The sequence below is a fragment of the Salvelinus alpinus genome, chromosome 2, assembly GCF_045679555.1.
Source record: "Salvelinus alpinus chromosome 2, SLU_Salpinus.1, whole genome shotgun sequence".
In the NCBI taxonomy this organism is placed as follows: domain Eukaryota; kingdom Metazoa; phylum Chordata; class Actinopteri; order Salmoniformes; family Salmonidae; genus Salvelinus; species Salvelinus alpinus.
Window position 1 is genome coordinate 58932016 of NC_092087.1, and position 27993 is coordinate 58960008.

The 27993-nt window shown below is 41.8% G+C and overlaps 2 protein-coding genes across 4 annotated transcripts in view; one reads left to right on the forward strand and one right to left on the reverse strand.

The window, feature by feature from the left end:
• Positions 1–27384, reverse strand: LOC139565815 (ras-related protein Rab-22A-like). Of its 2 annotated transcripts, none has more exons than XM_071386420.1 (5): positions 27044–27380; positions 19610–19689; positions 16524–16599; positions 8955–9061; positions 1–500 (listed from the first exon to the last, which is right to left on the reverse strand). In XM_071386420.1, the coding sequence occupies exons 1-5, from the start codon at positions 27077–27079 to the stop codon at positions 398–400; spliced, it is 402 nt and encodes a 133-aa protein (XP_071242521.1). In that variant the 5' UTR covers positions 27080–27380; the 3' UTR covers positions 1–397. The 2 variants fall into 2 exon arrangements, with proteins under 2 accessions (XP_071242521.1, XP_071242514.1); XM_071386413.1 differs by lacking the exon at positions 1–500 and adding an exon at positions 6025–8771 and having other exon boundaries at positions 27044–27384.
• LOC139565754 (serine/threonine-protein phosphatase 4 regulatory subunit 1-like) overlaps positions 27346–27993 on the forward strand; it is a 50921-nt gene continuing 50273 nt past the window's right edge. For both annotated transcript variants that reach the window (XM_071386293.1, XM_071386300.1), the window contains exon 1: positions 27346–27545. In XM_071386293.1, coding sequence (XP_071242394.1) covers positions 27539–27545 — 7 coding nt within the window. In that variant the 5' untranslated portion in view covers positions 27346–27538. The remainder of the gene's footprint in view (positions 27546–27993) is intronic.

Here is a 27993-nt window from a genome sequence, read left to right on the forward strand (position 1 = left end):
TCTATATAGTGCACTACTTTTGACCAGGGCCCATAGTGCACTATATAGGAATAGAACGAAGTGAACACAGCAAGAGAGCGGGTGATACTTCCATTGACCTTCTTGAGGAACCTAAAGGCAAAATACTAAAGGCTGTGAACTTTGGTTGAACCTTTTGGGGTCTGGATAGGGAGACAGGAAACACAAACCGACAGCTTCACAAAATCCAAGCCAAAGCAATACCCCAGTGAATTGCAATAGGCTTGCTCTTTAGAGTGGAGTATTAGATGGAGGAGGCAATGGCGGTAGGAGTCAGTGGTCCCCGATGGAGGAGTGGTATTCTGTTGGAGGGACGATGGAGGCTGTAAGCAGAGAAAGGTCATTGCGTCAGGGGTCAAGAATCAGGGTGGGACTAAGATCAAAAGACCTCATGGATGTTAATGGCGTTCTTGGTGCTGGTCTCCACAAAGATGGCATGGATGGAGTCTGCGTAGTCCTTGGCATCCTTCTCCAAGACCTCCCTGTAAAAAGAGTGTTCAAGTCTTAAAACAGGGTGCATCTCAATAGTGGAGAGAGGTGCACTGATCTGAAAACACAGGATAGGTAACAGCAATATGGCGGACGTGAGCCAAGAAATCGTTGTTGCTTGTCCAGTTGTTTAACATCAGTGCAAATGAAAAAGAGGAGGCTCCAGGACACACCCCTTAAAAAATGAGACGGACCGGACCCAAACGGGAGATGAGCAGAAAAGAAGAGAGAAAGGGACCCATGCCAGCACCTCCCCACTAGGACTGACACAATTATGGTATAACCGTGTAACCAACGTTTATGGATGAAGACCGTCATGAAAATAAAATAACCAACATAACTGTAAAAAATGTAAAATACATGTGGAACGAACAGCTGACTGAAGATGGGACAATAGCTACTTTTCTATTAGAATGTACTTTTTAAGTAACACTGCATACTAGAATGGACTCTAACTACATGTGTAATTATCCTACTGTTTTCACCAAACAAATGTGAATGGGCATTTGTGCGGTTGAGTCCATTTCTGCGGTAACATGGACTCTAAACATGATGAAACTTAGCTCCTCGCTGAAACAAGCAAGGGGTTGTATTATGCCATCATTGACTTGAATGGGGATGCCTATTCTATCAATTATATTCTTATGGCAGGACATGCAGTCAGGAGCAGAGGAGAGGAAAACCAACCACGTGGCGGACACCGATGTCTGCTCCCAGACAAGCTAAACAACTTCTTCGCGGGCCACTCCCGAGGACTGTGAGCTCTCGTTCTCCGTGGCCGACATGAGTAAGACATTTTAAGCGTGTTAACACTCGCAAAGCTGCCGGCCCAGGTGGCATCCCTAGCCGTGTCCTCAGAGCATTTGCAGACCACCTGGCTGGAGTGTTTACGGACATATTCAATCTCTCCCTATCCCAGTCTGCTGTCCCCACTTGCTTCAATATGTACACTATTGTTCCTGTACCCAAGAAAACAAAGGTAGCTGAAGTAAATGACTATCGCCCCGTAGCACTCACTTCATGCATGAAGTGAGTTGAGAGGCAAGTTAACCAGCATGGCTACCACAGCATTCTGCAGCGATACACCATCCCATCTGGTTTGCGCTTAGTGGGACTATCATTTGTTTTTCAACAGGACAATGACCCAAAACACACCTCCAGGCTGTGTAAGGGCTCCTTCAAGACTGTTGGAAAAGCATTCCAGATATAGTTGGTTGAGAGAATGCAAAGCTGTCATCAAGGCAAAGGGTGGCTACTTTGAAGAATCTAAAATCTAAAATATACTTTGATTTGTTTAATACTTTTTTGGTTACTACATGATGCCATATGTGTTATTTCATCGTTTTGATGTCTTCACTATTATTTTACAATGTAGAATATAGTAAAAATAAAGAAAAACCCTTGAATGAGTAGGTGTGTCCAAACTGGTACTGTATGTATGTATGTATGTATGTATGTATGTATGTATGTATGTATGTATGTATGTATGTATGTATGTATGTATGTATGTATGTATGTATGTATGTATAGTGCATGAGTCAGATGTATGTATGTATGTATGTATGTTATTGTGTGTAACAGTGATAACACCAAGTAAAACTGAAATGATAACTTAAAACACAAAATATAAATATCCATTAGCAAACTTCTTATAGCTTAGACTAATTTCCACTTCCTGAACACATAGTACTTAAATAAAAAACATAGCCTTTTCTTAGTAAAACACAAAAGTAAAAATGAAATAATACAGTAGTCTTTCAACCATATAGTCATGTTGAGTCATGGAGAGTATTTAGACACCTTGACTTTTCCAGCCTGATTCTAAAATGGATTCAATCGTTTTTTCCCCTCATCAATCTACAAACAATACCCCATAATGATAGCCATATATATATATATATATAATTTCATAGTTTTGAAGTCTTCACTATTATTCTACAATGTATAAAATAGTCAAATAAAGAAAAACCCTTGAATGAGTAGGTGTCAAACTTTTGACTGGTACTGTGAAATGGACCTCCCGAGTGGCGCAGCGGTCTTGAGGCGTCACTACAGACCCGGGTTCGATCCCAGGCTGTCTCACAGCTGGCCGTGACCGGGAGACCCATGAGGTGGCGCACAATTGGCCCAGCATTGTCCGGGCTAGGTTGGCCGCGATTTCATTGCGCTCTAGCGACACCTTGTGGCGGGCCGGGCTCCTGCCAGCTGACTTCGGTCGCCAGCTGGACGGTGTTTCCTCCGACACATTGGTGCGGCTGGTTCCTGGGTTAAGCGAGTAGTGCGTCAAGAAGCGGTGCGGCTTGGCAAGGTCATGTTTCAAAGGACGCATGGCTCCCGACCTTCGCCTCTCCCGAGTCCGTAGGGGAGTTGCAGCGATGGGACAAGACTAACTACCAATTGGATATCACAAAAAAGGAGCATCAGTGTAGTTGAGGTGTTGTCGCCTACGTTGACCACCCGGGGGTGGCCCGTCAGGAATTCTAGAACCCAGTTGCACAGGGCGGGGTTCAGACCCAGGGCCCTGAGCTTAATGATGAGCTTGGAGGATACTATGGTGTTGAAGGCTGAGCTGCAGTCAAATAGCATTCTTACATAGGTATTCCTCTTGATGATTGTGGACTACAGAAAAAGGAGGACCGAGCATGTCCCCAATCTCATCGACGGGGCTTTAGTGGAGCAGGCTGACAGCTTCAAGTTCCTTGGTGTCCACATCACCAACAAACTATCATGGTCCAAACACACCAAGACAGTCGTGAAGAGGGCACGACAAAGCCTATTCCCCCTCAGGAGACTGAAAAGATTTGGCATGGGTCCTCATATCCTCAAAAAGTTCTACAGCTGCACCATCGAGAGCATCCTGACTGGTTGCATCACTGCCTGGTATGGCAACTGCTCGGCCTCCGACCACAAGGCACTACAGAGGGTAGTGCGTACGGCCCAGTACTTTACTGGGGCCAAGCTTCATGCCATCCAGGACCTCTATACCAGGCGGTGTCAGAGGAAGGCCGTAAAAATTGTCAAAGACTCCAGCCACCCTAGTCATAGACTGTTCTATCTGCTACCGCACGGCAAGCGGTACCAGAGCGCCAAGTATAGGTCCAAAAGGCTTCTTAACAGCTTCTACCCCCACTTTTACGCTGCTGCTACGCTCTGTGTATTGTCGATGCATAGTCACTTTAACTCAACCTACATGTACATATTACATCAATTACCTCGCTACTGTTATTTTACTGCTGCTCTTTAATTATTTTGTTACTTTTATCTTTTATTTAACACTTATTTTTCTTAAACTGCATTGTTGGTTAAAACCTTTCTGGACTCCCCATCCCGGATCCGGGATATTTGTCATCAAAAACCCTGACTAGCATAGCGTAGCCTAGCGCGAACGGTATATAATAAAATATAATTTCATGAAATCACAAGTGCAATATTGCAAAACACAGCTTAGCCTTTTGTTAATCCATCTGTCGTCTCAGATTTTGAAATTATGCTTTACAGCGCAAGCAATACTTGCATTTGTGTAAATGTATCGATCGCTCGACAAAACAATAAGAACAGCTAGCGTCAGGTAACTTGGTAACAAAAATCAGAAAAGCAATCAAATTAATAGTTTTCCTTTGATGATCTTCGGATGGTTTCACTCACGAGACTCCCAGTTAGACAGCAAATGTTCCTTTTGTTCTATAAAGATATTTTTTATATCCAAATACCTCCGCTTGTTTGCTGCGTCATGCCCAGGAATCCACCGGAAAAAGCGTTCGCGACAACGCCGGAAAAAAATCCAAATTATATCCATAATGTCCACATAAACATGTCAAACGTTGTTTTCGATCCAACTTCAGGGTGTTTTTCAAATATCTATTCGATAATAAATCAACCGGGACAGTTGGCTTTTCACTAGGACCGAGAGAAACAATGGCTGCCTTTCACTTTGCGCAAAAATCACTCGGGGAGCCCCCACCTATCCACTTACGCAATGTGCCCTTTCACGCTCATTCTTCAAAATAAAGGCCTGAAACTATGTCTAAAGGCTGTTGACACCTTAGGGAAGACATAGAAGAAGTCTTATTGATATCACTTTATATGGGCAATAGGAATGCATTGGAACAGAGATGTCTCAAAAAGAGGGCCACTTCTTGGTTGGATTTTTCTCAGGTTTTCGCCTGCAATATCAGTTCTGTTTAACTCACATACAAATTTTTTACAGTTTTGGAAACTTCAGAGTGTTTTCTATCCTAATCTGACTATTATATGCATATTCTAGTTTCGGGGGCTGAGAAATAAGCAGTTTCAAATGGGTACGCCTTTTTAGCCCAAAGTGAAAACTGCGCCCCCTAGTTAGAAGAAGATTTATTAAGGGCTTGTAAGTAAGCATTTCACTGTAAGGTCTACCTACACCTGTTGTATTCGGCACATATGACAAATAAAATTTGATTTGATTTGTCCAGATGGGATAGGGCAGTGTGCAGTGCGATGACAATTGCATCATCCGTGGATCTATTGGGGCAGTATGCACATTTAGGGTGTCAGGTAAGGTGGAGGTGATATGATCCTTATGTGCCTTGAATTCTAAATAAATCACTGACAGTGTCACCAGCAAAGCATCCCCACACCATCACACCTCCTCCTCCATGCTTCCCGGTGGGAACCACGCATGCGGAGATCATCCGTTCACCTATTCTGCGTCTCACAAAGACACGGCGGTTGGAACCAAAAAACTCACATTTGGACTCATCAGACCAAAGGACAGATTTCCACCAGTATAATGTCCATTGCTCGTGTTTCTTGGCCCAAGCAAGTCTCTTCTTCTTATTGGTGTCCTTTAGTAGTGGTTTCTTTGCGGTAATTCGACCATGAAGGCCTGATTCACGCATTCTTCTCTGAACAGTTGATGTTGAGATGTGTCTGTTACTTGAACTCTGTGAAGCATTTATTTGGGCTGCACTCTGAGGTTTTTGTGACTGCACTTGAATAAACTTTCAAAGTTCTTGACATTTTCCGGATTGACTGACCTTCATGTCTTAAAGTAATGATGGACTGTCGTTTCTCTTTGCTCATTTGAGCTGTTTTTGCCATAATATGGACTTGGTCTTTCACCAAATAGGGCTATCTTCTGTATACCAACCCTACCTAATCACAACACACCGATAGGCTCAAATGCATTAAGGAAAGAAATTCCAAAAATTTTGATTTAACAAGGCACACCTGTTAATTGAAATGCATTCCAAGTGACTACCTCATGATTCTGGTTGAGAGATGGCCAAGAGTGTGCAAAGCTGTCACCATGACAAAGGTTGACTACTTTGAAGAATCTTAAATATATTTTGATTTGTTTAACACTTTTTTGGTTACTACATGCTTCCATATGTGTTATTTCATAGTTTTGATGTCTTCACTATTATTCTACAATGTAGAAAATAGTACAAATAAATAAAAACCCTTGGATGAGTAGGTGTGTCCTAACTTTTGACTGGTACTGTATATACAGTGCATTCAGAAAGTATTCAGACCCCTTGACTTTTTCCACATATTGTTACGTTACAGCTTTATTCGAAAATGGATTAAATACATGTTTTTCCTCAGCAATCTATACAGAATACCCCATAATGGTTAAGCAACAACATGTTTTTAGACATTTGTGCAAATGTATAAAACATCCATCAACAGCAACTTCGCACAGCCATTGAAGAGGAGTGGACAACATTCCACAATCAACAGCCTGATCAACTCAATGCGAAGGAGAGGCAAATGTCGTACTGCATGAGGCAAATGATAGTCACACCACATACTGACTGGTTTTCAGATCCACGCCCCTTGTTAAGGTGTCTGTGACCAACAGATGCTTGTCTGTATTTCCAGTCATGTGAAATCCATAGATTAGGGCCTAATGATTTTATTTCAATTGACTGATTGCCTTATATGAAGTATAACTCAGTAAAATGTTCTAAATTGTTGCATGTTGTGTTGATATTTTTGTTCAGTGTACAGTTGAAGTCGGAAGTTTACAAACACTTAGGTTGGAATCATTAAAACTCTTTTTTCAACCACTCCACAAATGTCTTGTTAACAAACTATAGTTTTAGCAAGTCGGTTAGGACATCTACTTTGTGCATGACACAAGTAATTTTTCCAACAATTGTTTACAGACAGATTATTTCACTTATAATTCACTGTATCACAATTCCAGTGGGTCAGAAATGTACATACACTAAGTTGACTGTGCCTTTAAACAGCTTGGAAAATTCCAGAAAATGATGTCATGGCTTTAGAAGCATCTGATAGGCTAATTGACATCATTTGAGTCAATTGGAGGTGTACCTGTGGATGTATTTCAAGGCCTACCTTCAAACTCAGTGCCTCTTGCTTGACATCATGGGAAAATCAAAAGAAATCAGCCAAGACATCAGAAAACAATTGTAGACCTCCACAAGTCTGGTTCATCCTTGGGAGCAATTTCCAAACGCCTGAAGGTACCACGTTCATCTGTACAAACAATAGTACGCAAGTATAAACACCATGGGACCACGCAGCCATCATACCTTTCAGGAAGGATACGTGTTCTGTCTCCTAGAGATGAAGGTACGTTGGTGCGAAAAGTGCAAATCAATCCCAGAACAACAGCAAAGGACCTTGTGAAGATGCTGGAGGAAACAGGTACAAAAGTATATATATGCACAGTAAAACGAGTCCTATATCGACATAACCCGAAAGGCCGCTCAGCAAGGAAGAAGCCACTGGTCCAAAACCACCATAAAAAAGCCAGACTACGGTTTGCAACTGCACATGGGGACAAAGATCGTACTTTTTGGAGAAATGTCCTCTGGTCTGATGAAACAAAAATAGAACTGTTTGGCCATAATGACCATCATTATGTTTGGAGGAAAAAGTGGGAGGCTTGCATGCCGAAGAACACCATCCCAACCGTGAAGCACGGGGTGGCAGCATCATGTTGTGGGGGTGCTTTGCTGCAGGAGTAACTGGTGCACTTCACAAAATAGATGGCATCATGAGGCAGGAAAATTATGTGGATATATTGAAGCAACATCTCAAGACATCAATCAGGAAGTTAGAGCTTGGTCGCAAATGGGTCTTCCAAATGGACAATGACACCAAGCATACTTCCAACGTTGTGGCAAAATGGCTTAAGGACAACAAAGTCACGGTATTGGAGTGGCCATCACAAAGCCCTGACCTCAATCCTATAGAAAATTTGTGGGCAGAACTGAAAAAGCGTGTGTGAGCAAGGAGGCCTACAAACCCAACTCAGTTACACCAGCTATGTCAGAAGGAATGGGCCAAAATTCACCCAACTTATTGTGGGAAGCTTGTGGAAGGCTATCTGAAACGTTTGACCCAAGTTAAACAATTTAAAGGCAATGCTACCAAATACTAATTGAGTGTATGTAAACTTCTGACCCACTGGGAATGTGGTGAAAGAAATAAAAGCTGAAAGAAATAATTTCCTCTATTATTCTGACATTTCACAATCTTAAAATAAAGTGGTGATCCTAATTGACCTAAGACAGGGGATTTTTACTAAGATTTGTGAAAAACTGAGTTTAAATGTATTTGTCTAAGGTGTATGTAAACTTCCAACTTCAACTGTACATACAGTATATATTTTTTGAGCGGTTATTACGGTGACTGCGGTCATTTGGCTGGCCAATTACATCATCCAAAACTCCATGACCATCACAGCCCTACTCCCCACCAGTATCACATCACTCATCTCTACTAGACTTATGTGTTGCATGGGGCTTCCCCCAGTACTGCTATACCTTCATTCGATCCAGCTAATGCTCATCATATTACAATGAACTACACATGATGGAAGCAAACGAGCATCGTAAGCTGTGTTTCCACAGGGGCCCACTCTGATTGGAAAGCAATTGCATATACATGTTTCTCTTTATGAACTAGACCTGTGCTGTGTCCCATTTTGAGGTACAGTCATTTCAAATAATTGCTTAGCGAGTCAATAATGACTAATACTAATGGATGGACAGTAGATGGGAGATTATTTGAACCATCAGTTCTTTCCACTGCTCCAATGCAATTAGGCTACTCTAGTAGTTAAAGTCCTCTCATCTAAGCGAGCATGTTTGAGTGACATTACATACACATCCTCCAGTGTATCTCCAACAGAGAGCCGCAATGGCCGGCAGTTACTGTTCCATGGTATGTTCACATTGTTGGAGCCAAAAGTTTGAAGATACACGGTTGGCTCGGCCGTTGACGTCCCTTGCGTCGGCGAGTCATTTAATCTTCATTAGAAAATGTAGTACAAGCAAATCTCATGTCAACGATTCAGCGATTCGTCTGGTAAAATTACTCTATGCTGCTGACTTGTAAAAAATAAGCCAATGTCTGCATCCCAAATGGCACCCTATTTCCTATATTGTGCACTACTTTTGACCAGGGCCCTGGGACTCAAGGGATTTATTTACCTGGCATCGGACAGGTCACACTTGTTGCCAGCGATGGCTACCACGATGTTGGGAGGGCAGTGTTGGCGAAGCTCCTTCACCCAGTTCTTCAATGCCTGGAACGAGTCCTGAGAAACACGGTTCAAGCTATTATTAATAATAAATAACTTATTCAACATTTATAGCGCTAATCATTTCATAAAGAATCCCAAAGTGCTTTAAAGCAACATAAAAATACATGCAATTTATAAAAAACATCACAACATGGACAGTCATTAGAAAGTTAATGGAGTGGTCATCTGAGGGAGGTGGTCAAGCTGGGAGGGAAAGTCCGGGGGCAGGCAGGCAGCACGGTCTCATCAAGGTGTCTCTCTGTCTCTGGCTTGTCCGTAGTAGGAATCAGGTTTGAGCTTAGCCAGTGGCACTGCAGTCCATGGACGCCATAGTAGGTAGCTAGCTACTCCTTCACTACTGCCAAAATGAAGCAACTAGGATGATGCTGTGTCAGTCACATGGCTCCAGAAAGCACACAACATTTCAATAATAATTCAAGATTAGCCTCACCGCACCGATCTGCCGTCTTGCTTTCGGACTTCTCTCCATCCTCAACCTCTGGACACTAGCTTGCATTTCGAATCAAAACAATTGCCAGCTAATGTTAGCTTGCTTGCTTGCTAGCTAGCCAAACAAAGAAATGAATAGCCAACTTCACCTTCAGTCTTAATGCTGTGGTTGATTCTGATGATATTAATTAGTTATATTAATTGTTCATTCTTAAAACATAAAGATTATACAAAGAAATGCCTTAATTCATTAATTACAAAAATATTTACAAATGTACAGGAGCTCTCTGCTTATGCTGCTACTAGGGTGCCATGGCAACTATATACTATAAAGTTATTACTACTTTATAGTATACATATAGTAAACATCTTACATTGGCATCCCACTGGTCACTTTGAGTCAAATATAGGCATGTCCAGTAAACATATACTGTCCATACTCATGTGTCTGCATGTCCTGTTCACATCTCCTATGTTTCACGCCTGTTTAAATCCCACACGCGCACACAGTTATGCGTTGCATAACATTATCTCAAACTCTAATATCTAACATTAAATAGTACCCGCAAAACACCAGTCTCAACGTTAACAGGGAAGACTCCGGGATGCTGGTCTTCTAGGCAGAGTTGCAAAGAAAAAGCCATATCTCAGACTGGCCAATAAAAATTAAAAAAAGATTAAGATGGGCAAAAGAACATGGATACTGGACAGAGGAACTCTGGCCTAGAAGGCCAGCATCCCGGAGTCACCTCTTCACTGTTGACGTTGAGACTGGTGTTTTGCGGGTACTATTTAATGAAGCTGCCAGTTGACGACTTGTGAGGCCTATGGCTGACCCTGTAAAACAGCACTTTTCACTGCACCTATCCGGTGTATGTGACAATAAAACATATTTAAAAAATAAACAAACAGTCTTTGGACTAGGCGAGACAGCGATTCATACTTTGGTTTAATTTACCTGGCTGTTGTCACCAACAATCAGAGATTGTGTAGTAGCCTAATCACAACTCTTTCTCATTCCATCTCCATCAGCTGCTCCTAAATCTCTCTACCGAACTCCACTAACTGTTAATATACCAACTGGTTCTGATGTCCACAACTTCTCAAGAAGTGATCAGCTTAGAAATACAGCTGCTGCCTCTTACAATAAAGGAAAACAACTGCCAGAAATGTTGCTACCTTCTCGTTCACAGCTGTGGAACACTTGGTAGACTGGGAGAGACAGAGTGTGTGAAAGGAAGAGTCCCAGTTCGTTCCCTACCCCTTCCTCTTGGCCCTACCCTGTAAACCTAAGCAATATGGTGTAGGCTCTACCACTACCCTGAATAAACCTATCCAGAGAGAGAAAGAGTGAGAGAGCGAGAGAGGAAGAGAAGCAGGCAGGGACAGTGGCAGTGGATCAGTCGGGACTGGGGAGCAGGCAGAGACAGCTCGGGTTTCATCAGTCTGTCTTATCTTAAACAAAGCTTCATTTCATTTTACCTCAACGCCATGGCCCCGGGCAAGCTCAGAGAACAGAAGACAAACACTGTTTTATCTCACCCCTCTCCAGAGGACAACAGATGTCACGTTCGTTATAATGTGGAAGAGAGGAGGACCAAGGCGCAGCGTGATATAAATACATTCTTCTTATTTATTTACCGAAACGAAGAACACTAAACACACTATCAAAATAACAAACGAACGTAACGCTATATAAACAATAAGTGCAGACACAGGCAACTTACACATAGACAATAACCCCCAACCCACAATACAAAACAGGCTACCTAAATATGGTTCCCAATCAGAGACAACGCAAAACACCTGTCTCTGATTGAGAACCATATCAGGCCAAACACATAGAAATAGACAAACCAGACATACAACATAGAATGCCCACTCAGATCACACCCTGACCAAACAAAACATAAAACATACAAAGCAAACTATGGTCAGGGCGTGACAACAGAGGGGAATAGACCATTGTACTAGCAGGAGATTGTAGAAGAAAGGGCACACACAAAATAATAACAGGGCAGGATTATGAGCGGTACTGTTTAAAGCCTACAACTAGCCTGGTCCCAGATCTATTTGTGCTGTCTTGCCAACAAATTTGCCTCAAAGACCCATAAAGTCTGCCATGATGGATTTTCCGCCATTTTGAATTTTGTGAAAAACACTTAAATGACATCTCCTCCGGAACCACTGGGACGATCTTGGTGAACATTGACATATGGCATCTATGGACCAAGGTCTCTCAACGCAAATTTTCCAAGACTAGTATGTCAAAATACATTCATATGGGCGTGGTCTGGCACATGAATGCATATAAATCAGACACAGATATTTGTATTGTATCCAAAGTTGGTACACATGTTCCAAACACTGTCAAAACTCAACATATGCAAGCACATTCAGATCCACCACACAGTGACACTATAACCGGCATGTTTATATAGATCTGTTTGACTCAGAGTGATGAAATTCGGCACACGTGCTAAGAGATACGAGTCAAGCTAATCTGTAAAGTATGGAAAAAAATAATTGGCTTATTGAGACCATATTGTTTGAGCAAGAGTCTTGAAGATGTGCATCCATAGATGCTATGGAGAAGACATTTAAAGTAGTCAACATCATTGAAAATAGTCCAAAATATGCATATTGCATGACCGGTTTAATTTTGAGTTGTGATATTTGGCAAGTGTGGTAAGGAGTACAGAAGTACAGTGCCTTGCAAAAGTATTCACCCCCTAGGAGTTTTTCCTATTTTGTTGCATTACAACCTGTAATTTAAATTGATTTTTATTTGGATTTCGTGTAATGGACATACCCAAATATGTCCAAATTGGTGAAGTGAAATTAAAAAAATTATTTATTTCAAAAAACTGTAAAAAATTTAAAACAGAAAAGTGGTGCGTGCATATGTATTTACCCCCTTTCCTATGAAGCTCCTAAATAAGATCTGGTGCAACCAATTACCTTTAGAAGTCACATAATTAGTTAAATAAAGTCCACCTGTGTGCAATCTAAGTATCACATGATCTGTCACATGATCTCAGTATATATATATATATATATAAATATATACACCTGTTCTGAAAGGCACCAGAGCCTGCAATACCACTAAGCAAGGGGCACCACCGAGCAAGCGGCACTATGAAGACCAAGGAGCTCTCCAAACATGTCAGGGACAAAGTTGTGGAGAAGTACGGATCAGGGTTGTGTTATAGAAAATATATCAGAAACTTTGAACATCCCACGGAACACCATTAAATCCATTATTTAAAAAATTGAAAGAATATGACACCACAACAAACCTGCCAAGAGAGGACCGCCCACCAAAAGACCAGGCAAGGAGGGAATTAATCAGAGAGGCAACAAAGAGACCAAAAATAACCCTGAAGGAGAAGCAAAGCTCCACAGCGGAGATTGGAGTATCTGTCCATAGGACCACTTTAAGCCGTACACTCCACAGAGCTGGGCTTTACGGAAGTGTCCAGAAAAAAATAAGCAAACATGTTTGGTGTTTACCAAAAGGCATGTGGGAGACTCCCCAAACATATGGAAGAAGGTACTCTGGTCAAATGAGACTAAAATGTAGCTTTCTGGCCATCAAGGAAAACGCTATGTCTGGCGAAAATCCAACACCTCTCATCACCCCGAGAACAACATCCCCACAGTGAAACATGGTGGTGGCAGCATCATGCTGTGGGGATGTTTTGCATCGGCAAGGACTGGGAAACTGGTCAGAATTTAAGGAATGCTCGATGGTGCTAAATACAGGGACATTTTTGCGGGAAATCTGTTTCAGTCTTCCAGAGATTTGAGACTGGGACGGAAGTTCACCTTCCAGCAGGACAATGACCCTAAGCATACTGCTAAAGCAAAACTCGAGTGGTTTGGAATGGCCTAGTCAAAGCCCAGACCTCAATACAATTGAGAATCTGTGGTATGACTTAAATATTGCTGTAAACCAGCGGAACCCATCCAACTTGAAGGAGCTGGAGCAGTTTTGCCTTGAAGAATGGGCAAAAATCCCAGTGGCTAGATGTGCCAAGCTTATAGAGACATACCCCAAGAGACTTGCAGCTGTAATTGCTGCAAAAGGTGGCTCTACAAAGTGTTGACTTTGGGTGGGTAAATAGTTATGCACGCTCAAGTTCTGTTTTTTTGTCTTATTTGTTTGTTTCACAATAAAAAATATTTTGCATCTTCAAAGTGGTAGGCATGTTGTGTAAATCAAATGATACAACCCCCCCAAAAATCTATTTTAATTCCAGGTTGTAAGGAAACAAAATAGGAAAACTGCCAAGGGGGTGAATACAGCAAGCCACTGTAGCTCCTCCTAAGTGTGAAATTTGTCCTGATGGTGGCACAGTGGGGCCCCAGCATAAACTCCGGCATTGCTGCTTGCAGCTATATTTCTTTATACTTATTTTATAAATCCTTAGCCCCTCATATGAAGGCATAGAACGCCTTCATTGTTCCCCACTGTGTTTGGGTTAGTAATCATTTGTAGAGTGGCTCTATTTGCCTAGGGCATGCATTTTTTTCTCTACGGTCTCGGTCTTAACTCAGTCTCGTCCCCCCACACCCCACCCCCCCTCTTCCAGTCTTGGTGTTGACTCCGACTCTACTTGCTCCGGTCTTGAATCGGTCTCGCTTCAGGTGGTCTCGAAAACAACACTGGCTAGCTCTAATTGGCTGTATCTGCACGAAAACTCAGATATTTTTATCCTATAGCTTGTTCTCCATCTTCTTTTTAAATAGTGAGACAACATGTTTTCAGCACTTTTATTTCCATGACTCAAAACTCATTTTCTCATGCTCGCTCTCCTCTCACTGCAGCAGACATATAGTGAGCAATATGTTTGGAACATCAAATTGCAATAAAATCGCAGTATTGTATCTCTATACATACACTGTGCCTTCAGAAAGTATTCATACCCCTTGACTTTTTCTACATTTTGTCAGGTTACAACCTGAGTTTAGATTAAATTTAGATTTTTGGTCACTGGCATACACACAATACCCCATAATGTCAAAGTGAAATTATGTTCAGACATTTTTACAAATTAATTAAAAAATAAAAACTGAAATGTATTGAGTCAATAAATATTCAAGCCCTTTGTTAGGGCAGGCCTAATTTAAGTTTAGGAGTAAAAATGTGCTTAACAAGTCACATAATGAGTTGCATGGACTCACTCTGCACCTATTGGTAGATGGGCAAAGCATTTCAAAAAGCAGACATTGAATATTCCTTTGACCATGTTGAAGTTATTAATTACACTTTGGATGGTGTATCAAAACACCTAGTCACTACAAAGATACAGGCGTCCTCCCTAACTTAGCTGCAGTAGAGGAAGGAAACCGCTCAGAGATTTCACCATGAAGCCAATGGTGACTTTAAAACAGTTACAGAGTTTAATGGCTGTGAAAGGAGAAATTGACAGAGTGAAAAGAAGGAAGCCTGTGTAGAATAAAAATATTCCAAAACATGCATCCTGTTTGCAACAAAGCACTACAGTAATACTGCAAAAAATGTGGCAAAGCAATAAACTTTTTTGTGCTGAATACAAAGTGTTATGTTTGGGGCAAATCCAATACGATACATTACTCAGTACCACTCTCCATATTTTCAAGCATAGTGGTGCCTGCATCATGTTATGGTATGCTTGTAACCGTTAAGTACTGGTGAGTTTTTCAGGATAAAAAAGAAACAAAATGGAGCTAAGTACAGGACAAAATCCTAGAGGAAAACCTGGTTCAGTCTGCTTTCCACCAAACACTGGGAGAATAAATCACCTTTCAGCAGGACAATAACCTAAAACACAAGGCCAAACCTACACAAAAGTTGCTTACCAAGGAGACAGGGCATGTTCCTGAGTGGCCGAGTTACAGTTTTGACTTAAATCTACTAGAATATTTATGGCAACATCTGAAAATGGTTGTCTAGCAACGATCAACAACCAATTTGACATAGCTTGAAGAATTTTGAAAAGAATGGGCAAATGTTACACAATCCAGGTGTGGAAAGCTCTATAGAGACTTACCCAGAAAGACTCACAGCTGTAAGCATTGCTAAAGGTGCTTCAACAATGTATTGACTCGGGGGTTTGAATACTTACAGTACCAGTCAAAAGTTTGGACACACCTACTCATTCAAGAGTTTCTTTATTTGTACTGTTTTCTACATTGTAGAATAATAATGAAGACATCAAAACTATGAAATAACACATTGTTTTAACCCCCCAAAAAATTCAACAAATCAAAATATATTTTATATTTGAGATTCTTCAAAGTAGCCATCCTTTGCCTTGATGACAGCTTTGTACACTCTTGCAATTCTCTCAACCAGCTCCATGAGGTAGTCACCTGGAATGCATTTCAATTAACAGGTGTGCCTTGTTAAAAGTTAATTTGTGGAATTTCTTTCCTTCTTAATGCGTTTGAGCCAATGAGTTGTGTTGTGACAAGGTAGGGGTGGTATACAGAAGGTAGCCCTATTTGATAAAAGACCAAGTCCCTATTATGGCAAGAACAGCTCAAATAAGAAAAGAGAAATGACAGTCCATCATTACTTTAAGACATTAAGGTCAGTCAATGCGGAAAATTTCAAGAACTTTGAAAGTTTCTTCAAGTTCAGTCGCAAAAACCATCAAGCACTACGATGAAACTGGCTCTAATGAGGACCGCCACAGGAAAGGAAGACCCAGAGTTACCTCTGCTGCAGAGGATAACTTCATTAGAGTTACCAGCCTCAAAAATTGCATCCCAAATAAATGCTTCACAGAGTTCAAGTAACAGGCATATCTCAACATCAACTGCTCAGAGGAGACTGCGTGAATCAGGCCTTCATGGTCGAATTGCTGCAAAGAAACCACTACTAAACGACACCAATAATAATAAGAGATTTGCTTGGGCCAAGAAACACGAGCAATGGACATTAGACCGGTGGAAATCTGTTCATTGGTCTGATGAGTCAAAGTCACTTCATTTGGAGCAAAGATATGGTTGAATATGGAAGAGAGATATGATAACTAACCCTCTCTTGCCCTGCCGTGTCCCAGATGAGGAATTTGTGCAGCTCATACTGCACCGTCTTTGTCATGAAGGATGCCCTTGAATAGAAATACAACCATACCGTGTGAGTCACATTTAAAGAGCATTAGCATGGCATACCCTTAGGCTCACCCCTTTACCCCATCACAAAATAAGAAGTACAGAAGTGATACATTGATTACCCTGTGATAAATTGATTAGCCTAATCCCAGATCTGTTTGTGCTACCATAACAATTCCTTGCCACACACTGTCATCAGTTGACATGATTTATCGCCCTCCAGGTTCCCTTGGAGAGTTCATCAATGAGCTTGACGCCCTGATAAGTTCCTTTCCTGAGGATGGCTCACCTCTCACAGTTCTGGGTGACTTTAACCTCCCCACGTCTACCTTTGACTCATTCCTCTCTGCCTCCTTCTTTCCACTCCTCTCCTCTTTTGACCTCACCCTCTCACCTTCCCCCCCTACTCACAAGGCAGGCAATACGCTTGACCTCATCTTTACTAGATGCTGTTCTTCCACTAATCTCATTGCAACTCCCCTCCAAGTCTCCGACCACTACCTTGTATCCTTTTCCCTCTCGCTCTCATCCAACACTTCCCACACTGCCCCTACTCGGATGGTATCACGCCGTCCCAACCTTCGCTCTCTCTCCCCCGCTACTCTCTCCTCTTCCATCCTATCATCTCTTCCCTCTGCTCAAACCTTCTCCAACCTATCTCCTGATTCTGCCTCCTCAACCCTCCTCTCCTCCCTTTCTGCATCCTTTGACTCTCTATGTCCCCTATCCTCCAGGCCGGCTCGGTCCTCCCCTCCTGCTCCGTGGCTCGACGACTCATTGCGAGCTCACAGAACAGGGCTCCGGGCAGCCGAGCGGAAATGGAGGAAAACTCGCCTCCCTGCGGACCTGGCATCCTTTCACTCCCTCCTCTCTACATTCTCCTCTTCTGTCTCTGCTGCTAAAGCCAATTTCTACCACTCTAAATTCCAAGCATCTGCCTCTAACCCTAGGAAGCTCTTTGCCACCTTCTCCTCCCTCCTGAATCCTCCTCCCCCTCCTCCCCCTCCTCCCTCTCTGCTGATGACTTCGTCAACCATTTTGAAAAGAAGGTCGACGACATCCGATCCTCGTTTGCTAAGTCAAACGACACCGCTGGTTCTGCTCACACTGCCCTACCCTGTGCTTTGACCTCTTTCTCCCCTCTCTCTCCAGATGAAATCTCGCGTCTTGTGACGGCCGGCCGCCCAACAACCTGCCCGCTTGACCCTATCCCCTCCTCTCTTCTCCAGACCATTTCCGGAGACCTTCTCCCTTACCTCACCTCGCTCATCAACTCATCCTTGACCGCTGGCTACGTCCCTTCCGTCTTCAAGAGAGCGAGAGTTGCACCCCTTCTGAAAAAACCTACACTCGATCCCTCCGATGTCAACAACTACAGACCAGTATCCCTTCTTTCTTTTCTCTCCAAAACTCTTGAACGTGCCGTCCTTGGCCAGCTCTCCTGCTATCTCTCTCAGAATGACCTTCTTGATCCAAATCAGTCAGGTTTCAAGACTAGTCATTCAACTGAGACTGCTCTTCTCTGTGTCACGGAGGCGCTCCGCACTGCTAAAGCTAACTCTCTCTCCTCTGCTCTCATCCTTCTAGACCTATCGGCTGCCTTTGATACTGTGAACCATCAGATCCTCCTCTCCACCCTCTCCGAGCTGGGCATCTCCGGCGCGGCCCACGCTTGGATTGCGTCCTACCTGACAGGTCGCTCCTACCAGGTGGCGTGGCGAGAATCTGTCTCCGCACCACGTGCTCTCACCACTGGTGTCCCCCAGGGCTCTGTTCTAGGCCCTCTCCTATTCTCGCTATACACCAAGTCACTTGGCTCTGTCATATCCTCACATGGTCTCTCCTATCATTGCTATGCAGACGACACACAATTAATCTTCTCCTTTCCCCCCTCTGATAACCAGGTGGTGAATCGCATCTCTGCATGTCTGGCAGACATATCAGTGTGGATGACGGATCACCACCTCAAGCTGAACCTCGGCAAGACGGAGCTGCTCTTCCTCCCGGGGAAGGACTGCCCGTTCCATGATCTCGCCATCACGGTTGACAACTCCATTGTGTCCTCCTCCCAGAGTGCTAAGAACCTTGGCGTGATCCTGGACAACACCCTGTCGTTCTCAACTAACATCAAGGCGGTGACCCGTTCCTGTAGGTTCATGCTCTACAACATTCGCAGAGTACGACCCTGCCTCACGCAGGAAGCGGCGCAGGTCCTAATCCAGGCACTTGTCATCTCCCGTCTGGATTACTGCAACTCGCTGTTGGCTGGGCTCCCTGCCTGTGCCATTAAACCCCTACAACTCATCCAGAACGCCGCAGCCCGTCTGGTGTTCAACTTTCCCAAGTTCTCTCACGTCACCCCGCTCCTCCGCTCTCTCCACTGGCTTCCAGTTGAAGCTCGCATCCGCTACAAGACCATGGTGCTTGCCTACGGAGCTGTGAGGGGAACGGCACCTCCGTACCTTCAGGCTCTGATCAGGCCCTACACCCAAACAAGGGCACTGCGTTCATCCACCTCTGGCCTGCTCGCCTCCCTACCTCTGAGGAAGTACAGTTCCCGCTCAGCCCAGTCAAAACTGTTCGCTGCTCTGGCACCCCAATGGTGGAACAAACTCCCTCACGACGCCAGGTCAGCGGAGTCAATCACCACCTTCCGGAGACACCTGAAACCCCACCTCTTTAAGGAATACCTAGGATAGGATAAAGTAATCCTTCTAACCCCCCCCCCCTTAAAAGAGTTAGATGCACTATTGTAAAGTGGTTGTTCCACTGGATATCATAAGGTGAATGCACCAATTTGTAAGTCGCTCTGGATAAGAGCGTCTGCTAAATGACTTAAATGTAAATGTAATGATAGCACAAACAGATCTTAGACCAGGCTATAAATTGATTAGACGGGGATGACCTCACTGAGAATGCAGCATGACCACAACACCTCCCCCTCCACATACACCAACCCCACCATCTCTCCATGATAATTACAGTGTGTGAAGGACTAAAATAACTTACCCAATAGTTGGATTAATGTTGGGGTCAAAGCTGTCCTCCACAAACCTCCAAACAATGCTTGACTTTCCAACCCCAGTGTCCTGAAGAATCACAAGAGAACCGAGTTAGAATCCATCCAACAATCCACCCATACTTGCTTACTGCCAAAGCCACACAGACCATTACTTTTCATCAGGATGCCATCATTATGTGAAGAGAATATGCCATTGGTTGAAGAAACAAAATATTCCTGCCACTATGCTGCAAAGATTGAGCAACCCCTGTCCAATACATGAAAATGTAATATGATCAACATTAGCCAAAACTACTATTGATGAGAAAAATAGACTTGAAAAAGAGTTGCAACTGTACATGCAGGTCGTAGGCTATTTGTCATTATAAACTGGGTGGTTCGAGCCCTGAATGCTGATTAGCTGAAAGCCGTATATCAGACCGTATACCATGGTGTCGTGACTATCATTAATGCGATGACTGTTATCTTATCAAATCAATTAACTATGTTTAAATGATTACGTGATGAAATTAATAATGTGACAATTTACTCAGTAACTTGGGGCACCATGGGAAAACTTATTTAACGACTTACTATCTCCCAAATTAAACTCTTATAAGATATATTCATATCTATAGATAACAGTCACTTATTAATGTATTTTTACCTCATATCAGTCTCATTCTGAACATCGTAATATTCTATAAATCTCCACGAACCCTAGTCTTCATGATGACTCAGCTTACACAAATTGGCTTAATTATTTATTTACTAACTGACAAAATAATTACACAGAAGTACATAAACACACACAGTATAGGTTGAATTGATTACTAACATAATGCAATGAAAAGTTCCTAGTGGACTAAGCCGATATGACGGCTGGTTACACAATGAAAGGGGTGGGGAAAGAAAGAGCTGGAGACGGAGAGACAAAGGAATTAAACTATCGTACATACAGTTGAATAATACGCTCATCGTAAATATGGATATTTAGCACTCCAACTCATTCGGATTTAGAAATGCAGTGTACATATTTACGCTTGTATGTCTTTGTCGTCTCGCTCTGTTGAAATCGCCAGATCCGTCTGTGACGAATAGTTTGACGGTCTCTGGTTGTGTAAGTCGCTGATTGTCCACTAGAGGTCACAATGTCTTTTGATTTGGAAGTGTTCGTTAGACTGGATATATCAGACGTTCCAATGGTCGTTTGAAAGATCTTCCTTGTGTCTTTGGTCAAAGTTCTAGACTACTTTACATTATCCAGCTGCAGACTGAGTATGTTTGGTATTGTCTTCATCTTTCTTCACTCGTCGAGTTTCAGAGGGTCTTACCATTTTCTGGTCTGGTAGAGTCTAACCATTCGTCAGCCGTGTAGCCACCGCTCCACGCTGTCTGGTCTCAATGGTTGATTATTCAGGGTACAGCTGGAACCACTCTACACATCGGCAGCAACCCAGCATGTTTTGGTCTTGTAATTTTAAATCATTTGTCATGTATTCAGCTCGCGCTGCAAGTATACTGGTCTAGTAGTTTTAAACAATTGTACACGCCAGTAGCAAACCGGAAATGTACTGGTCTTGTAGTTTTAAACCATTTGTCAGCTGTGTAGCCACCGTTCCACGCTGTCTGGTCTCAGTGGTTGATTATTCAGGGTACCGCTAGAACTACTTTCCACACCGGCAGCAACCCGGCATGTTTTGGTCTGTTAGGTTCTGAGAATAGGAAATCTACTTATTCATGTTACTGAGGGACAGAGGATAATGTATAACGTTTACATTATGTCAGGATATGTTATTGTTAGCCATCAGTGATCCTCTGGGAGGAGAAGAGACACAGTCTGGTACCAGTCACACTATGACAGCCGTGAGATGGGGAGGAGTGAGTAGTTTGGGCAGAAGTCAGGTCCGATGAAGTGAGGAAGAACAGATATCACTAAAGGTTCTGTCTGGCAACAGATATGCATTGGCTGTTCAGATGTGTAGGAGGAGACTCAGCATAGGAGAAAGTGTTAAATACTAATGCTTGTGTGAATATGTTTTCGGTGATTCAGCTGTTCGATTCTTTGGGAAGAATAAACTTGGTTTAAGCTTTCAGTGTCTGTCGAGTTCTTACTCTAATAATTAGAACCTAACAGGTCTAATATGTTAATTATTTATGAGTCCTTTATTAGCACTCTGGCAAAAGGGGCGTTCCATCTTTGTGAAATAATGTCTGTGCTCACGTGGGCGTGGTTACTGACTGGGTAAAACTTTACATGAAAAACAATTATCTAATTTAGAAGGCTAAATCACATTTCATCTTCTCACAAATAGTTTTATATTTAATCATATAAGTTTTACAACATTTAGATGTAACTCTGACATATACAGTTGAAGTCAGAACTTTAAGTACACCTTAGCCAAATACATTTAAACTCAGTTTTTCACTCTTCCTGACATTTAATCTTAGTAAAGATCCCCTGTCTTAGGTCAGTTAGGATCACCACTTTCTTTTAAGAATGTGAAATGTCAGAATAATAGTAGAGAGAATGATTTATTTCAGCTTTTATTTATTTCATCACATTCCCAGTGGGTCAGAAGTTCACATACACTCAATTAGTATTTGGTAGCATTGCCTTTAAATTGTTTAACTTGGGTCAAACGTTTTGGGTAGCCTTCCACAAGCTTCCCACAATAAGTTGGGTGAATTGTGGCCCATTCCTCCTGACAGAGCTGGTGTAACTGAGTCAGGTTTGTAGGCCTCCTTGTTCACACACGCTATTTCAGTTCTGCCCACACATTTTCTATGGGATTGAGGTCAGGGCTTTGTGATGGCCACTCCAATAGCTTGACTTTGTTGTCCTTAAGCCATTTTGCCACAACTTTGGAAGTATGCTTGGGGTCATTGTCCATTTGGAAGACCCATTTGCGACCAAGCTTTAACTTCTTGACTGATGTCTTGAGATGTTGCTTCAAGATATCCACATAATTTTCCTGTCTCATGATGCCATCTATTTTGTGAAGTGCACCAGTTACTCCTGCAGCAAAGCACCCCCACACATGATGCTGCCACCCCGTGCTTCATGGTTGGGATGGTGTTCTTCGGCTTGCAAGCATCCCCCTTTTTCCTCCAAACAAAAAGATGGTCATTATAGCCAAACAGTTCTATTTTTGTTTCATCAGACCAGAGGATATTTCTCCAAAAAGTAAGATCTTTGTCCCCATGTGCAGTTACAAATCGTAGTCTGGCTTTTTTATGGCGGTTTTGGAGCAGTAGCTTCTTCATTTCTGAGCAGCCTTTCTGGTTCTGTCGATATAGGACTCATTTTACTGTGGATATAGATACTTTTGTACCTGTTTCCTCCAGCATCTTCACAAGGTCCTTTGCTGTTGTTCTGGGATTGATTTGTACTTTTCGCACCAAAGTACCTTCATCTCTAGGAGACAGAACACATCTCCTTCCTGAGCGGTATGATGGCTGCGTGGTCCCATGGTGTTTATACTTGCGTACTATTGTTTGTACAGATGAACGTGGTACCTTCAGGTGTTTGGAAATTGCTCCCAATGATGAACCAGACTTGTGGAGGTCTACAATTTTTTTTCTGATGTCTTGGCTGATTTCTTTTGATTTTCCCATGATGTCAAGCAAAGAGGCCCTGAGTTTGAAGGTAGGCCTTGAAATACATCCACAGGTACACCTCCAATTGACTCAAATTATGTAATTTATCCAAACAGAATCTTCGAAAGCCATGACATCATTTTCTGGAATTTTCCAAGCTGTTTAAAGGCACAGTCAACTTAGTGTATGTAAACTTCTGACCCACTGGATTTTGTTTTAGATACTGTGAATTATAAGTTGTTGGAAAAATTACTTGTGTCATGCACAAAGTAGATGTCATAACTGACTTGCCAAAACTATAGTTTGTTATAACAAGAGATTTGTGGAGTAGTTGAAAAACAAGTTTCAATGACTCCAACCGAAGTGCATATAAACTTCCGATTTCAACTGTACATTGTGAAAGCTCTTAAAACTTCTTATGGCTTGGGGGCAGTATTTCGACATCTGGATGAGAAGCGTGCCCAAAGTAAACTGCCTGTTACTCATGCCCAGAAGCTAGGATATGCATATAGATTTGGATAGAAAACACTCTAAAGTTTCCAAAACTGTTAAAATAATGTCTGTGAGTATAACAGAACTGATATGAAATCCATCCAGGAAGTGCGATTTTTTTGATGTGAGTAGTTTTCAATTGAATGCCTATTGAGTATCTAATGGGTAAGGACCCAGATTGCAGTTCCTATGGCTTCCACAGTCTTTAGACATTGTTTCAGGCATGTTTTCTGAAACATGAAGAAGAATGAGACCTTTCTGTCAGTGGACTGAGGAAGCATGCAGTGCTGGTTTTGCGCGTGTGATCAAATGCTTCGTTGTTTTTCCTTTCTATTGAATACGCTATTGTCCGGTTTAAATATTATCGATTATTTAGACAAGTGACAACCTGAGGATTAATTATAAACATCGTTTGACATGTTTCGACGAACTTTACCGGTACTATTAGGATGTATTCGTCTGCGTGTTTGGACCGCCTTTGAGCCAGTGGATTACTGAACAAAACTGAGTTTTTGGGATATAAAGAGGGACTTTATCGAACAAAACAAACATTTATTGTGTAGCTGGGACTCTTGTGACTGCAACCAGATGAAGATCTTCAAAGGTAAGTGATTAATTTTATCGCTATTTCTGACTTTCGTGACTCCTCTACTTGGTTGGAAAATGTTTGTATGCTTTTGTAAGCGGGGCGCTGTCCTCAGATAATCGCATGGTATGCTTTCGCCGTAAAGCCATTTTGAAATCTGACAAAGCGGCCGGATTAACAAGAAGTTAATCTTTAAGCCGACGTATAAAACTTGTATTTTTATGAATGTTTATTATGACTATTTCTGTATTTTGAATTTGACGCTCTGCAATTTCAACGGATATTGTCGAGGTGGGTTGCTAGCGGAACGCCTGCGCCAGGTTAAAGTTACAATGTTTCCGTTATACCGTCTTTAATGACATCACAAATGATACGACATAATCATTGTTTGGATCCCCACCGACCATTTCCCACATTCTTTATGTTTAGAAATATTGTTTCATTATCCACTTTTGGATGTTGAAGTTCTTTGGGCAAGAGTCTCTCTATACCACTCAGACATTCCATTCTTGGATACTGCAAAGGCAAACATCCCACTCCCTCTCTTCCTCTCTGGTGGGAGAGAGGGGGGATCTCTTTGATCCTCACCCAGGAGGGAAAGTCATGACAATGGCTATGATGAAACATGTATTTTTACTGCTCTAATTTCATTGGTAACCAGTTTATAATAGCAATAAGGCACATCGGTGTTTGTGGTATATTGACAATACAGTGCCTTCGGAAAGTATTCAGAACCCTTGATTTTATCCACATTTTGTTACGTTACAGTCTTATTCTAAAAATAATTTAAAAACCTCAGCAATCTACACACAATATCCCATAATGAGAAACGGAAATAGGTTTTTAGAAACGTTTGCAAACTAAAAAAACAGAAATACCTTATTTATTCAGTATTCAGACCCTTTGCCATGAGACTCAAAATTGAGCTCAGGTGCATCCTGTTTTCATTGATCATCCTTGAGATGTTTCTACAACTTGGAGTCCACCTGTGGTAAATACAATTGATTGGACATGATTTGGAAAGGCACACACTTGTCTATATAAGGTCCCACAGTTGACAGTGCATGTCAGAGCAAAAACCAAGCCATGAGGTCGAAGTAATTGTCCGTAGAGCCCCCCGAGTCAGGATTGTGTCGAGGCACAGATCTGGGGAAGGGTACCAACACATTTCTGCAGCATTGAAGGTCCCCAAGAACACAGAGGCCTCCATCATTCTAAATGGAAGAAGTTTGGAAAAGCATTCCAGGTGAACCTGGTTGAGAGAATTCCAAGAGTGTGCAAAGCTGTCATCAAGGCAAAGGGAGGCTACTTTGAAGAATCTCAAATATAAAATATGTTTTGATTTGTTGTAACACTTTTTTGGTTACTACATGATTCCGTATGTATTATCACATAGTTTTGATGTTTTCACTATTATTCTACAATGTAGAAAATAGTAAAAAGAAAAGAAAACCCTTGAATGAGTAGGTGTGTCCAAACTTTTGACTAGTAATGTAGTATTGGTTTCAGGTTAGGAGTCTATTTTGACAGAATTAATTTAAATATTTCATGACTTCTACTTGAACATAAAGCCTTTATTTGAGACACTTCAGTCAGTTTCAAAGTAAAGTGAGTTCAATTTAGTGCACAAAACTTTTAGCAAGCAAGATGGAGGCTTCTGTCACTTGTCACTTGACATACTGTAATGTCGGTTACCCAAAGGTAAAATTATCTTGCCAAAGTTTGTTATTTCCTGTTTTACTACTGGGGGGAATGTCATTAACAATAGAGAGAAATAGTAATGGCGTCCTTTTTTTGGGCACCAACTCCGTCAGGGTTCATTTCACAAAGCCTACGGGGACAATAATGGCATTTTTGGAAAAACTTCGAAAATAAGGTCTGTGGTAAACACAGGCGTAGGAGATCGTATACGTTTTGTTCCATGAGATAATCTTCATCAGCTAACTTCACTGTGAATTTTGAAGAATGTATGTAATAGTTTTAAAAAAGCTCATAAAGGCTTCATAATTCATAAAGGTCATGTTAACTGAATGATATTATCTTACAGAACAAAATGTATAAGATCTCCTAAGCCTGTTTTAATCTAATAACTTATTTTCGGTGTTTAACCCAAAACCCTATTCTTTCCCCATTAATTTTCCACATTATAATGGCTAAACGAACCAGAGGGAAGTCATTTCAAGTTTTTGGGACTACAAGCTGGAGAGCTCTATTATGTTTACCTTTATTCAAAGGAAGGAAGCAAAGTCTCCTCCCTTGCAAATGCAAACTCTAGGCCAAACCCTTTCCATCCACTAATTTCACACATGTTTATCAAAAAGCACATTTTTGTTTTCATGAATTTTTATGATACAGACAATTTTTACTTTTGGTTATGGAATCTGTTTATCATCCACATCACAGGAGGCTGCTGAGGGGAGGACAGCTCATAATAATGGCTGGAATGGCGCGAATTGAATGGCATCAAACATGTATTTGATAGCGTTCCACTACAGCCATTACCACGAGCCCGTCCTCCCCAATAAAGGTTCCACCAACCTCCTGTGATCCACACATGCATTTGAAAATCACCGCACCAGTTCACGCACCGCCTTTAAAACCCCACTGAAGAAGACGCATCGCCTTAGCCCAATCCTTATTAGTACAAATAATCAATGACGAAATCCCCAAACCAGGAACTACTACTGCTCGTAAGACATATTGCAATCTGACTGAACAGAGAATCGATAGTTCAGTCACATGAATACAAATGAGATTGGCTTACCCCAGGAAGGCACATTTTTAACTCTCTCTGAGCCATATCGATCTCCAAATTAGTTGAACGTTAATGAACATTCCAACCACGTGACTGATTGCTAGCTAGCAGATGTTTCAGTTACTGACACATTTCTAACAAATAACATACCGCTCGAAAAGAAACAAATACAAAGTAAGTCCTCAACTTCTGAACGTAAAAACTAATTGATATAATTTGCCATATGTTGATTACTGTAGCTAAGAAGCTATAAAATAGTAGCGCATCGACTCCATCTTGAACTACGATCCAATGTGTCACGTGACATTTGTTTATTTTTGGTTTGGAAATATACCAATGAAGCTATTATGTTCGTTGCAATAATCATGAAGTAGATTCCATCACAAATTAAATTATTGTTGATTAACACACGTAAAAAAACAACATCAGGAAGTACTTTCAGGAAGTAGTTTTGCTTACGTTGAGTGACAGCCCACACGGTAGCTCGTCGAGCAGATAATCAAGATGGCAGGTAATGTGGCTATCATAATAACATATATTCGAAACTTTAACAAAATAGCTGTTGTAAAAATAAGTATTTTATGAAAAGTTTCATGTATTGGCATGTCATAACTGGTTTTGTGTGTTCTTTTCAATCGATTACAATACCTTGGCAGCAAGCTGGGTTTTCAAGCGAAAAGGCTAACTCGTTAGCTATAGCTAACTGTTAGCTAATGTCGGCTAACTTTGCTGTTCTAGTATTTCTAACTATATGCTTGTTGTTGACAACACTGACACTACAAATGTTGTTCCTATGTATTGGTTGTAGCTATAATGTATTTTGTATTAGGTCTAGTTACTAGGTAGGTAGCCAATGCTAGCTAACCTTAGTTAAATATGTCAGGTCGACTTGCTTTCATGCCTAAGCTAGTTAGCTACGTTAGCCGGTTGACCTAGCAAGCTAGCCTCTCTACGCCGAT